Here is a 13,774-nt window from a genome sequence, read left to right on the forward strand (position 1 = left end):
ACATGTATGTGACCAAAATGGATGATATTCCTATGTTGTGACATTGTATCACTAATGCGATTGCAACAATAACAGAGGAAATGCAAAGAACTTGGCAAGAAATTGAATATAGACTCAATATTCTTTGTGCTACAACACATGTAGAGGTTTATTGATGATAAGTAAATAAATTCTTTGAGATGCTCTGCATTGTGGTGCATTTTTCATTGTCGTATCTACTGTGTTTTTTTTTCCCTTGGTCTTTGAAATCAGGGAGGTTTGAGTGGGTCACCCTGTATAGTGAACCGAACACATTCACATATTCTCATGGTCACAAGCTGCTACATGCTGTGACGAGCTGCTGATTTTTCATAGTGTTGCTCAACGGTTGGCAGCACTTGCATATGATGGAAAGATTGAGCATTCACAAATGTGTAGCTCAGGTTTCCCCAGGGAAAAAATACTTCTGTTGCAGTGAATACACAGTAAAATTTAATGTACACAACTGTAGCGAGAGGGTCAGAAAGGGTTAAAACTTAGGTGGTAGCTCATCTTTTTGTATTGGTGTCACAGATTTTATTGCTGCAACATTCTAAGGTATGTCATCTTTAACTAAACTCAGTGAGTATGATGCGGCTATTGAGAACCTTCTATATCAGTCTTAATGGACTTTACAACTACTAAACCAGAATCGGTACTAGAGCCAGTAAAAAGACTATCACCTTAGAGAAAGAACTCAGTTGTAACCAAACATTAAGAAAAAGAAAATTGTAACTGATCATCTGCAGATATTGGGAATTATGTCTCACTGTCATATGTTGTCATGAGTTGAAATAAAAGACTGTGCATTTCAGCTGCTCAGCTAACATTATTTAGCCAAATATTTGCATCCTTCCTTGATGGTTACTTTGTTTATGTATTCATCTGAGTACAGTAGCTTACATTACTAATGTCAATTTAGACAAACAAAGATGCACTTAACATCCTGCTCATGTGTGTCACTTTGATGTAATAAATCCGAGAACATATATGTAAGAGAGAACTATAATATTACTGGCACATTTTACGGGCATGAGTTAATATGTTGTGTCTGTTGTTATTGAGCACTCCATTAATACCGTACTAGGTTAAGGTGAAAATTGCTGAGTCCTGCACGAATATAGTATCATTATGAACAAATTTTTGAGATGAAATTGTGAACATACAGTTTGTGTCAGCAACGAGTGACGGTGTATTGCTTCCAAACATAAGACACTGAATACAGTTTATCTACAAAAAATAGGTACTTTACGTAAAGCTCTTGTGTTGGATTGAGATTTTGAACTCTGAAAGTAACGTTTATGGCAGTAAAACATATTTCACAGTTGTAGATAAAAGAAGCGATACATAGAATTTGCTGGTACTGTGTGAACACACTACTGGAGTTTAGGTACGAGACTGACTTTCTTTTGCACATTTCGTTTCTTTGTGATCTGATGAAATACCCAGTATAAAAACTAATGATAATTTTTACGGAAATGCTGAAGTGTAAAAGTGGTGACAACTGTAGTATGTAAGTTTTCTCTCATTTAGCTGTAGATAATTTCATATATGAATATGTGTTCTTATTGTATTTAAATAATTTTACATGTTATTACTTTAAAGTCATATACAGTTTTCTATGGGCCTTTTCACAGTAGCTGCATAATACAAAGCAGAAAAATGTATAATGTACACTTTGTATAATTCTGTGAGTAGATTGCATTGACTTTAATCTATAGACATAAGCTACAACTTTCTTTTTGTTTTCAAATAGAATTACTAAATTTCAATTACGAAGACGCAGGTTTTGTCACTTCAAAAGCTGATGATATACGCGCAGTTTAATACTGCATTTTAAATTCTGCAAATGAAATTCTGTATCCTACATTTGTTTAGTACAGATACTGGTTAAAACAATGTTGCTGTTTTCTAACTGTAACAAAGGTAAATATACGTTTCTATGGCTGCTTCAAACATTAATGTATACTGAAGTTGTTCAGGAAAAAAGGAAAAAAAAAAGTGCTGAACTGGGTGGGCAAGTATGGCAAGATAAGTGTTTCTTACATTAAAATCCTATAATATATATTTTTTAAATTATTCATTACTGTTTATTACATTGATACTTGTTTTAGCCAAGCATGCCCCATGCATTCGTGCTGAGTGCATCTAACAGAGTCATCTAAGAGTAGGAGCAGTAAAATAGAAGTGGAACACAATATATAGTTTTTAAAAGAGTAAACCGCCATTTGACTGTGTATCATTATATTTATCTTCTGTAGTATCCAGACTTCGGCTTTTATGACTATCAAGTACAATGCTAAAAGTTGTTAGGCCATTATTAAGTCATATCTGTTAAGGCCTTAACAGATATGCTTTAGTAATGGACTAACAACATTACCAAGGTACGATGCTTAAAGTTGTTAGACCCTTATTAAGTCATATCCATTGTTAAGTCATATCTGATGAGGCCTTAACACATATGACTTAGTAATGGGTTAACAGCTTTTAGCATTGTACTTGATAATAGCATAAAAGCCGAAATCTGGATAGCACCGAAGATAAATGTAACAACTTACAGTGAAAAGGCAGTTTACTTGTTTAAAATGTATTGCACGATTGTGGATCAATGCAATCAAAAACAATATATAGTGTTTAAGAAGCATCCATATTAGCAGTGAGACAAACATTTTGTTTACTTAATATTAACGTTGTCTGAATTTTGTAAGAATGTAGTAGTATGTTCAGAATGGTTGATATGTAAAACCACTTCATTAACTTTGTCATATTATAAGAAGAGTTATCAGATAACAGAAGTTAGTAGTGAAACTTGTTGGACAAGAAGTAGAAGGGATAATATGTTGGTACTCAGAGAGACAGAGTCATTTACAAACTTCCAGTGGGAACGCCTCGTTTGAGTTGTTTTGGGCACAGAAACTAAGTAATTCAGTTCTGCTGCAGAATTTTTGTGCCAGATAAAAGACGAATTGTGTTTTAAGTCATTTGTGGAATACTGTTGACAGTGTAGTCTCTGATTGTTTTGCAGGCACGATTAGAGTTGAAATATTTATTTTAATGACTTCTTCACTGACAATCAAAACTTCAGTAAATGGCTACAAGTAAGTAGAGTTAAGTTTATGTATACTGTTCTGTAACATTTCTCTCTAGAACTCAAATATTTACGTTAAAATGGCTGGCGTTTTGTCGTGTAGTAGCTAGTCATCTCGCTTCGTGACAGTGGAGAAGGAGCAGTTGATCTTAAAATTGAAAGCTGTTCTGGCAACAGGACAAGCAGAATCAGAGCAGCTGAGAGCTGCAGTTGGCATTAATGACGTTAGGGTAGGGTAGGCCAGTGGAGTGTGGTCAAACGTGAGATTCAGGGGATCCTGCAATGTTGCTAGCTTTTGTCTAGTTGTCGTCAACAGCTTCATTGCTCTGAAGACTGAGGAGAAAATAGTACAGACAATCCAAAGAATTCGGGAACAATTGGGCAAAGCAGGAAAACAGTTTCAACGGAAGGCTAATAGAAAACCGAGAAGATCCTTCTGCTAAGAAGTGTTCCCAGGAGGAGAAAGTCCAAATTTGTAGGTATTCCCCGAGTAGTGACTACCGATCGATATTCTTTACTATCCGAACGCAGGGCTCAGCTACGCCACCTGCGACTCGGGCCATCCGGGGAAAGGTCTCGGTCGAGACGAAGTGGTACTCATTGTGTGTGTGGGTGGTGGTGGCAGTAACAATTTCGACGATAATACCAACTACGTAATTAATCGTGACGTCAGATACAACAGTGACGATGTTCCTCATCGAAATTTCGAGACTGTGTCACGAGCCACGGACGAAGTGTCTGTTCGAACGTGTAAATGTAGAGGCTCAGGATTCCTCCAACGGGACAGGGTGCACGTATACTGTCCGACGAACTAAATTTCGAGACTACGGAAAGTGGAAGGTCGTCGAGCACCGATTTCAATTTGGTTAACAGTTACTGAGCAACGATTTGGGATCGGTGGAAAGTTAACTAGAAAAAGGTACTGGGCGGTACTGTGGGAAAATGAATCGGAAGAGTGGTTCACTGGAAGGAAGAGTGGGTACTTTTGGGAAGGGAGTGGAAGTAATTGACAGTATACCTTAGTCACATGTACAGGCTCGAGGACTAATTGCTGCCGTTTAGATCAAAAGATACGTAGCAAAATAAAAGTGGTAGACGAGATAAGCGACGAAGCCGACACAGACTGCAAATAATCTTTAGGCACAGAATGAGGAAGCACAACCAAATGCGGCAGTAAAGCCACAGAACGACGGAAAAACTGTGGCAAAAATGGCAGAGAATAAAGTGTATCGCGTTTGCCGAGGAAATAAATTAGTCGGGACTCGGAATAAACCGACATCTAACAGAGGGCAGGCGGCCTATAAGCCGCGAATTGCGAGAACAGTAGGCGAGGCAGAACCTCGGAACGCGTGGGCACGTCAGACGCCGAGCTGTCGGCGCTACTGGCCGGCAGCTATGTGAAGAGAAATGCAACGAATGTCGCGTTTTACTCCAATAAACAGAACAGTTACTCTTTTCCTTCAGTGACTTTTATCATCGTGCAGTTCTCACTCGCGATACGTGACAGAGCTGTTCGTAATACGATCGAGACCAGTCAGATTTTCCTCCGGTGAGTGTCAGTTTTTAGAAGGGCGCACAGTAGCGTACGGCTGGTCGCGTCACCGCCTCCCCTGGCGAGGTCTCGAATGCGGAGACGTCGGCGCGGAATGCGACGACGGCACCGAAAGCGACGACGTCGGCGAAGTGGAGAGCGACGTCGGCTCCGAGTGGGTGGGCTCCGGCAGGCGCGCCGGGGGCGGCGAGTGGCGCCGACGCACTGCCGGCGCGACGGGCGCGACGGAGACGCCGGCGGCGACGTTGCGCACCAGCTCGAAGCGGCGCGGGGGCGGCTGCGGGCGCGGCCGGTAGGCGGGGGCGACGTCGGGCGCCTGCAGCGACACCACCGACAGGCAGCTCTCCAGGTCGAGCCTCGCGCTCGCCCGGACCGGGGGCGGCGGCGGGGGCGGCGGGCGCAGCACCGGCGGCGGCGGCGGCGGGGGCGGGCGGGCGCTCTGCGGGGGCGGCGCGCGCGCCGCCGGGCTGCTGCGCGCCGGGGGCGGCGAGTCCAGCTTGAAGGAGGTCCAGCTGTCGCGCGCGCCGATGGCGGCCCAGACGCTGCAGCCGGCCGCCTCGCCGGCCAGCGGCGGCATGTGCACGGGGGCGGGCACCAGCGCCGCGTCGTCGCGGTCCGGCGGGTGGCGGCTGGCCAGCCAGCGGTCCCAGCGCGGGGGCGGCAGCCGCGACGTGCCCTGCGGCCGGCCGCTCGACATTCATTGTGTGGCAGGCGGGAAGATTCGATACGTCTGTTTGCGTGGCCATCTGCCGCAGCAGCTGTTAAAATCTGTCAGTATCGGTTATCCGTCCCGAGCTGACGGCAATTTAATTAAAAAGAATTACACCAGACGCGTTTCGCTTTTATTTCTAAAGCATCTTCCGCGGTTATTCTGCAAATTTGATACGTACGTTTGTAAATTTTTTGTCGTTTTAGGTTAAACACAGCGTTTTGTTTACAAAGTCGGTGTGCGAGCTACTTACGGTGTTTCTTCACACATTCTGCTCCTTTCCTCCTCGCTGGCCGGCCGAAGTGGCTGTGCGGTTAAAGGCGCTGCAGTCTGGAACCGCAAGACCGCTACGGTCGCAGGTTCGAATCCTGCTTCGGGCATGGATGTTTGTCATGTCCTTAGGTTAGTTAGGTTTAACTAGTTCTAAGTTCTAGGGGACTAATGACCTCAGCAGTTGAGTCCCATAGTGCTCAGAGCCATTTTTTCCCTCCTCGCTAGCAGCGGCTGACGTCGAAGGACTTCGATTCCACATTTGCACTCGCCAGTTTTTGCCATTCTGCAGTATTTCTTGCGCCGCATTATTTACACTTCATTTTGGCAAACAGTTTCCCATTACGCACAGTAACAGTGTTTATGTCTGTTCGTTTGTTTCTGTTCACGTTGTGAGTAAACAGACGAAGACGCTGTTACTGTAAGGAATGAGAAATGTTTTACAAAAGTGAAGTGTAAATAATGCAGCGTAAGAAACGCTCCAGAATGACAGTAACTGCCAAGTTCAAATCTGGAATCCCAGTCTCTTGACGTCAACCGTTGTTAAGCGAGGAGACAAGGAGCAGTATATGTAAAGAAACACCGTAAGTAACTTGCACAGCAACTTTATAACAAAACGCTGTTTTTACCCTAAAACATCCAAAAATTAGAAACGTGTGTATCCAATTTGCACAATAACCGCGGAAGGTGCTTTATAAACAAAAGTGAAACGCGTCTGGTGTAATTCTTTTTAATTAAAGTTGTCATCTCGAAACGGATAACCAATAGTAACACAGACAGATTTAAATTTTTAGGAAACGAGCTAACGTGCAGAGGACACGTAGACCAAAAACACAAAATTCGGAAGTTCAGTTACCTAAACGTTGCCATTAGAAACCTTTCCCAAAATAATGTAACAACAGGAACGTATTTTAAATTTTATAAAGTTCTAACGAGCCGCTGCTGGTGTGGTGTGATCCACCCCACCACTTAGCGTGTAATGAATGCTCTAAAACGGAAAAATAAATGTTAAGCTGATGAACCCAGGTCCTGCCAGGTATGGAGCCTCGAGCCACGCCGACTTACGTTAGACGTCAGAAGAACAGTGAGCAACGGGATTTGGGGGAGGGGGGGGGGGGGGGGGGCAGGAACTCTACGTTATGACAAACAACAGCTTGTTTCCTGTACAAAACAATTTATTGCATGAAGTACCAGCTGATTTGCATTCAAGCTGCGGGAATGATAATCTAGTAAAATCCTATAGAAACTAGGAAGACCCTGCAGAAAAACAAATACAAGGAAAACAGCGATTAAGGTCATTAACAACTTAATACCGAAAATGTACTAAAAGATTTTAATAAACATTGCTGTCAAAACCAAAACTGACAATATAATCTAAATTACTGTAGCAATGATTCCTATCTGCCGAATCACTTTCTCAAATTTAAACCTCAAAATCACACATGAATTACGTGGCTGACACGGTCGCGACGGAATTGGAATAATTACGCCAATTAATGCATACACTGGTGACTCGACCATTTAATGCCTTTCGCAGAATGCAGCGACAGTCTCGTCGGCGGTCTGCTGTTGCGAGCGTCGCCTTTGGTACCTCTCGATCTAGCAAAACTATGTTGGCCTCTGACTTAAGTAAACAGTCTAAAACTTCCCTATGCTTCCGTGAAGTAAAAACCTGTGTGTGTTCCTAGATAAGATAAATGGCCTTGTGCACTCGGCAGATGGTCTTTCAAGTGACCGCTGTATCGAGCAGAAATCTACAGATACCAGTCTTTGAATGCTGGTCCCTGTTTTGACCACAACCGAGGTTGGAATGCTCCTACACGTCGGCAGGGTGATGCTATCCTTTGTCTTCACCTGCTCAAGGGCTACTCACATGTAGAGGGGCCTGAAGATGGCACAGTATATCGCCGAAACTTGTAACCTAATAAAAAACAGTTTGGAAATTAGATAGCTGAACGTTGTTTGATTTGAAATTCTGTACTGAACAGCCGAGTCCCGCAACCATCTCTGAAAGTATGGACACACAGAGACTTAATATTTTAACTTATTTAACCACTCTTTACTCCACATATCTCTTTTTCTCTTTTATTTTTTTTCGTAACACAGGCAGCAACGCTTCCGAAGTCAGCGCGTCGTTGTCTGAGGTCGACATTTTCTGGTAAACAAGCTGATGCGTTTACAAGCATGCTTGAGCTTTTAGAGCTGCAAAGAATTTGTGTACACTTACGCATGTGTGTTTGTCAGGCATGTAGTGAACTTGTCTAGTCACCATTAGAGTTCTGTTATTACGCAGTCATGTTTCAGCACTTTGGTATCTTCAGCGGGATTTCTCAATTTTTCTTTCTGAAACATTGCTATTACAGACAAGTCTCTACCGCAGATGATACGAATTTTTAGCTGAAAGGTGTTTACATGTAGCAGCGATATTTAGGAGTCAAGTATTATTTATTACCTTACATTTGGTACACAATTAAAGACACATGTCCCCAGATTGGGCGTTATACGTTGTTCACTTATGCTATGCTGAAAGAGTTGGCCTAGGATGCAACATCTGGAAATACAGCGGTTATACAGTGGTTCACACACTTCTCCTGATGCTATTAGTTGTGTATTCTGGTAGTTTTTTTTATCTCCCATACATTCTACAGTCTGTCATCTGGGTAATGCCAAAATTATAAAACGGGGTCACGAATGAGTCGGAATTTCTTCAGAAATTAGTTTCTCCTTCACTGGGGCCACAGCCTCGAGATAATTTCTGAATGTTAAAACTGTTTTAATGTCCAACGTGCGCTGCCAGGCTTTTTGTACAGTTCAACTTGACTGCACCACACATCATACATTCATAAAGTTCAGATACTGATTTTATTCCTGCCGTACAAGCGACATCATCACAATAACTACGGTGGCAGCTTGAACTAATAACTATAAACAATAGATGTTCTACCGACGTCATCTGGAGGCGGCAGTATTAAATAGTGAACGTGCGGCCGTAGTGTGTCAATGTTGTTGTATCACAGATCGGAATGAAGCAACACCTCTAAATCAAGTGTTTAAGACATTGTCTAGAATGTGTTGACGAAGAGAAAAATGTATACAAAACCTTGACTACTCATGGACGCCTGTTGAACAATTCTTTTCTGGAAAAAATTCATCACGAGTGACGAGAGTTGTGAACTATACGAACCTACCACAAAACGACAAAGTGCAGAAATTCATACGAAGGCTCAGCGCGCTGAAGACAACCAGCATCCAAGCCAGTGTGAAAGCGCAAGTTCAAAAACATAAAAAAGAAGGACTATTGCGCCAGTTCCACGTGGCTGTACGAACGTTCTATCCTTTGTGCTTAAGCCGGGGGAGACCACGCCGTTTCCACCCGAGCCCACACGATCGTGAGGGTTCGGTTTTTATTTTTTTTACGACAAACTGAATCTCTTGCCTTGCTTCCAACCGACCTGCAACGATCGCGCAGGTTGTGTGCTTTCTCATGTTTATGTTGCCATTCGGCGCCAACAGATTGCAGCACATGTTGGTTTAAGTTGATCGAGAAGTGAGCATTATGACGGCGCCTGGTTAGTAGCTCATAATTAAGTTAAATTGAATTGTTTCGGCGATTTGCTGGATCTGGTTATTTGTAATAATGTGTACAACGTTGTGATATTGATAATTACAGTAATTGTGCGTTAAATTTGTACTAGCACGATTGTGCGGGTTAGGTGACTGTGTAACTTCATCCTCGAGTGGGTGTTGTTGATTGTGTCATTGGCCTCCCTATATTACTGCTTTTCATACAGTTTTGAATGGGAAAGTTTTTATGCCCATTCCCGTTATTGTATGCAGGTTTACCAGACAATCAAATCCGTTCTCTAGTAGAGGATTCGGATTTGAGTGGCATTTCGTCAGATGAATACGGCGAGTTTGATCCTTCTCCTTCAAATGTTCAGCAGGCAGACGACTCGCCTGATGATGATTCGAGTGCCGAAGAGGTTCCTGAAGTTCCTGAAGAGCGCAGGAGTTCACACAGTGTCACAAAAAGTGTCAGACCACTGCTTTTTCGGAGATCAAACTTTGTTCAGAAGTTTCATCCACCAAACATTCATTACAGTGCTGTTGAGGTCAGTGACAAAGAGGTGCGATCTGAAGTACCTATGTCGTGTATCATTCCAATTTTCTTACTAAAATATCTTCTTTTTAATTCTAGAGTCCTTCGCCAATTGGAACTCCTGCTGAATATTTCTGTGGATATTTCAGTGAAAAGTTTTTTTAAGAGGCAGCGAAATATACAAATATTTATAGTGTTGCAAAGACAGGAAAATCCCTAGGGACTACAGCTTATGAACTGAAGGTGTTTTTTGGGATAAATTTAATGATAGGGTGCATAAGGTATCCTAGGCTACCCATGTACTGGAAGATATGTATTTCTTTATCAGCTATTAGTGACACTATGTCTAGAGACCGGTTCCTTGTACTCATCAATAATGTGCGCTTTGTTGATATTATAAAACCACCTGGAGAGTCTAAAACTAATAGACTGTGGAAAGTTCAGCCAGTGATCGACACTAAGAAGAAGATGTCACAGTTTGCCTAGTAGCTTTAACTACTACAGTATTGATGAGCAAATGTTCCCTTTTACTGGGTGTTCCAAACTGAAGCAATATGTTAAAGGAAAACCAAGGCCTGTAGGTCTTAAAAACTTTATCATGACCTCAGCATCAGGTATAGTGTTAGATGTTGAAATTTATCAGGGGGCTACTACACCTCTGGGTGATAAGACACTAGTATTAGGCCCTTCTGTTATTTTACGACTAACACAGACTCTCCTACAAGGAAGTTTTGTTTATTTTGATAGGTACTTTACCACAATTCCTCTCTTAGCAAAGCTTAAGGAGAAAGGAATTGAGGCTACTGGCACAATAATGGTAAACAGAATTAAGAATGTTAATTTGAAAGAGGGAAGAATGAAAAGAGGAGAGTGTCATTTATACACTCCTGGAAATGGAAAAAAGAACACATTGACACCGGTGTGTCAGACCCACCATACTTGCTCCGGACACTGCGAGAGGGCTGTACAAGCAATGATCACACGCACGGCACAGCGGACACACCAGGAACCGCGGTGTTGCCCGTCGAATGGCGCTAGCTGCGCAGCATTTGTGCACCGCCGCCGTCAGTGTCAGCCAGTTTGCCGTGGCATACGGAGCTCCATCGCAGTCTTTAACACTGGTAGCATGCCGCGACAGCGTGGACGTGAACCGTATGTGCAGTTGACGGACTTTGAGCGAGGGCGTATAGTGGGCATGCGGGAGGCCGGGTGGACGTATCGCCGAATTGCTCAACACGTGGGGCGTGAGGTCTCCACAGTACATCGATGTTGTCGCCAGTGGTCGGCGGAAGGTGCACGTGCCCGTCGACCTGGGAACGGACCGCAGCGACGCACGGATGCACGCCAAGACCGTAGGATCCTACGCAGTGCCGTAGGGGACCGCACCGCCACTTCCCAGCAAATTAGGGACACTGTTGCTCCTGGGGTATCGGCGAGGACCATTCGCAACCGTCTCCATGAAGCTGGGCTACGGTCCCGCACACCGTTAGGCCGTCTTCCGCTCACGCCCCAACATCGTGCAGCCCGCCTCCAGTGGTGTCGCGACAGGCGTGAATGGAGGGACGAATGGAGACGTGTCGTCTTCAGCGATGAGAGTCGCTTCTGCCTTGGTGCCAATGATGGTCGTATGCGTGTTTGGCGCTGTGCAGGTGAGCGCCACAATCGGGACTGCATACGACCGAGGCACACAGGGCCAACACCTGGCGTCATGGTGTGGGGAGCGATCTCCTACACTGGCCGTACACCACTGGTGATCGTCGAGGGGACATTGAATAGTGCACGGTACATCCAAACCGTCATCGAACCCATCGTTCTACCATTCCTAGACCGGCAAGGGAACTTGCTGTTCCAACAGGACAATGCATGTCCGCATGTATCCCGTGCCACCCAACGTGCTCTAGAAGGTGTAAGTCAACTACCCTGGCCAGCAAGATCTCCGGATCTGTCCCCCGTTGAGCATGTTTGGGACTGGATGAAGCGTCGTCTCACGCGGTCTGCACGTCCAGCACGAACGCTGGTCCAACTGAGGCGCCAGGTGGAAATGGCATGGCAAGCCGTTCCACAGGACTACATCCAGCATCTCTACGATCGTCTCCATGGGAGAATAGCAGCCTGCATTGCTGCGAAAGGTGGATATACACTGTACTAGTGCCGACATTGTGCATGCTCTGTTGCCTGTGTCTATGTGCCTGTGGTTCTGTCAGTGTGATCATGTGATGTATCTGACCCCAGGAATGTGTCAATAAAGTTTCCCCTTCCTGGGACAATGAATTCACGGTGTTCTTATTTCAATTTCCAGGAGTGTATGTTAGAGCAGATGAAGCTGTTGTAATTACTGAGTGGCAGGACAGTCAGAGGGTCGTGATAGCATCCACTTGTGCTGGTATTGAGCCAAAATGTAAAGTTCAAAGGTGGTGTAAGCAGGAGGGTCACTATCTTGATGTAGATTGCCCTTTTGTAATTCAGCAGTACAATGCCAATATGGGTGGCGTAGACATTCATGACCAGAAGGTTGAGTGTTACCGAACGTGGTTCAGAACCAGAAAATGGACACTCAAGTGCTTGCTGCATTTCATAGACCTTTCAGTGGGTCCGCAGCTCGTGGTCGTGCGGTAGCGTTCTCACTTCCCACGCCCGGGTTCCCGGGTTCGATTCCCAGTGGGTTCAGGGATTTTCTCTGCCTCGTGACGACTGGGTGTTGTGTGCTGTCCTTAGGTTAGTTAGGTTTAAGTAGTTCTAAGTTCTAGGGGACCATAGATGTTAAGTCCCATAGTGCTCAGAGCCATTTGAACCATTTTGAACCTTTCAGTGGTCAACTGCTGGTTTCTCTACAGAGAGCACTGTCGTGAAAACCAGACTGCCAAAAAGAACATTATGGATCTGTTGAAATTTAGAATGTCTCTAGCTGAGGCTCTTCTGTCATGTCCAGACAGAAAGAGGAGAGCTGAAGAGTTTGAAACACCGTTAGATGATACGTTAAGTACCTCCACAAAGGCAAAAGTTTACAAACCCCATCCAAAACCAGGTTTGGACAAGCGATATGATGGGTATGATCACTGGCCGACAGTGGATGATATTTTGTCACCACGAAGATGTCAGTATGAGTGCTGCAGTTCCAGAACAAAGACAAAGTGCATAAAATGCAATCAGTACTTATGTCTTGCAAAAGGAAAGGATTGTTTCAAATTATTTCACGAAAAGTGAAGCAGTCTGAACCATGACTCTGTGTTACAAAATAAATTTAAAAAATTTATTATTAATTTTTTTTGCCACAGAATATGATTTGCAATCTATGTACCATATTTTATAATAACTAATAAATAAAAATAATGAAAGAATAATTTTTTATTCATAACTGTTCCTCAGGTAACTTATAATATCAAACAAATAGCAGGAAGTCAGAGAATAATTTTGGTGAAATAAAACCTGACCCTCACGATTGTCCTAGTTGTTTTCCCGCTATATTTTTATGGAAGAGTTTTTTTATTATTTTTCTCAGTGTCTACTATGCCCAAGTATACAGAGAATTCAACTTTATTCACCATTGAAAAAAAAAGGTGTTCAGGGCAGAAAGGGATAGAACACACTGTCGTACCGTTTGTCTATTTTTTTATGTCTAGTTTCCGCCTGTGGCGATTCTCAAATGCAGTTGTCTCCGTAACATGCATATCATATTTAAAAACCATTCAGCACTATGTGGCAACAGAGGCTTGTTTCCACATACATACTTCGAAAAACTTGTTTATCGCCTTGAATATCACATACTGTTCTGTAATGCTTCTGCATTTGTGTCTTAAGGCTGCTTAGAAGCTTTTGACTTAGGGTGTGGTCTGCACTACGTTTAGAACTGAGATTTCTTAATGTGTTCTCGAGAATGGTCACTAGGGGAACAACAAGAGATTGTTTAATGTACTCACTACCAGAAATCTCCTTTGTGGCCTCGCCGAAAGCCATTATAGTAACCAATAATTCTGACAACAGTTCAGTGCAATTCAGTACTTCGAGACTAAGGACGTTGCCACTTTGCAACACAGCCTA

The 13,774-nt window shown here is 43.6% G+C and overlaps 1 protein-coding gene across 1 annotated transcript; it reads right to left on the reverse strand.

Moving 5' to 3' along the window:
• Positions 1–4,704: 4,704 nt before the first annotated feature.
• Positions 4,705–5,355, reverse strand: LOC124545963 (classical arabinogalactan protein 9-like). Its single transcript, XM_047124928.1, has one exon. The coding sequence runs from the start codon at positions 5,353–5,355 to the stop codon at positions 4,705–4,707; it is 651 nt and encodes a 216-aa protein (XP_046980884.1).
• Between the last annotated feature and the right edge of the window lie 8,419 nt (positions 5,356–13,774).

The sequence above is a fragment of the Schistocerca americana genome, chromosome 8, assembly GCF_021461395.2.
Source record: "Schistocerca americana isolate TAMUIC-IGC-003095 chromosome 8, iqSchAmer2.1, whole genome shotgun sequence".
Classification (NCBI taxonomy): Eukaryota; Metazoa; Arthropoda; class Insecta; order Orthoptera; family Acrididae; genus Schistocerca; species Schistocerca americana.

Excerpts from the sequence above, each read along its gene's own strand:
- LOC124545963 (XM_047124928.1), bottom strand. The coding sequence starts at position 5,355 with ATGTCGAGCGGCCGGCCGCAGGGCACGTCGCGGCTGCCGCCCCCGCGC.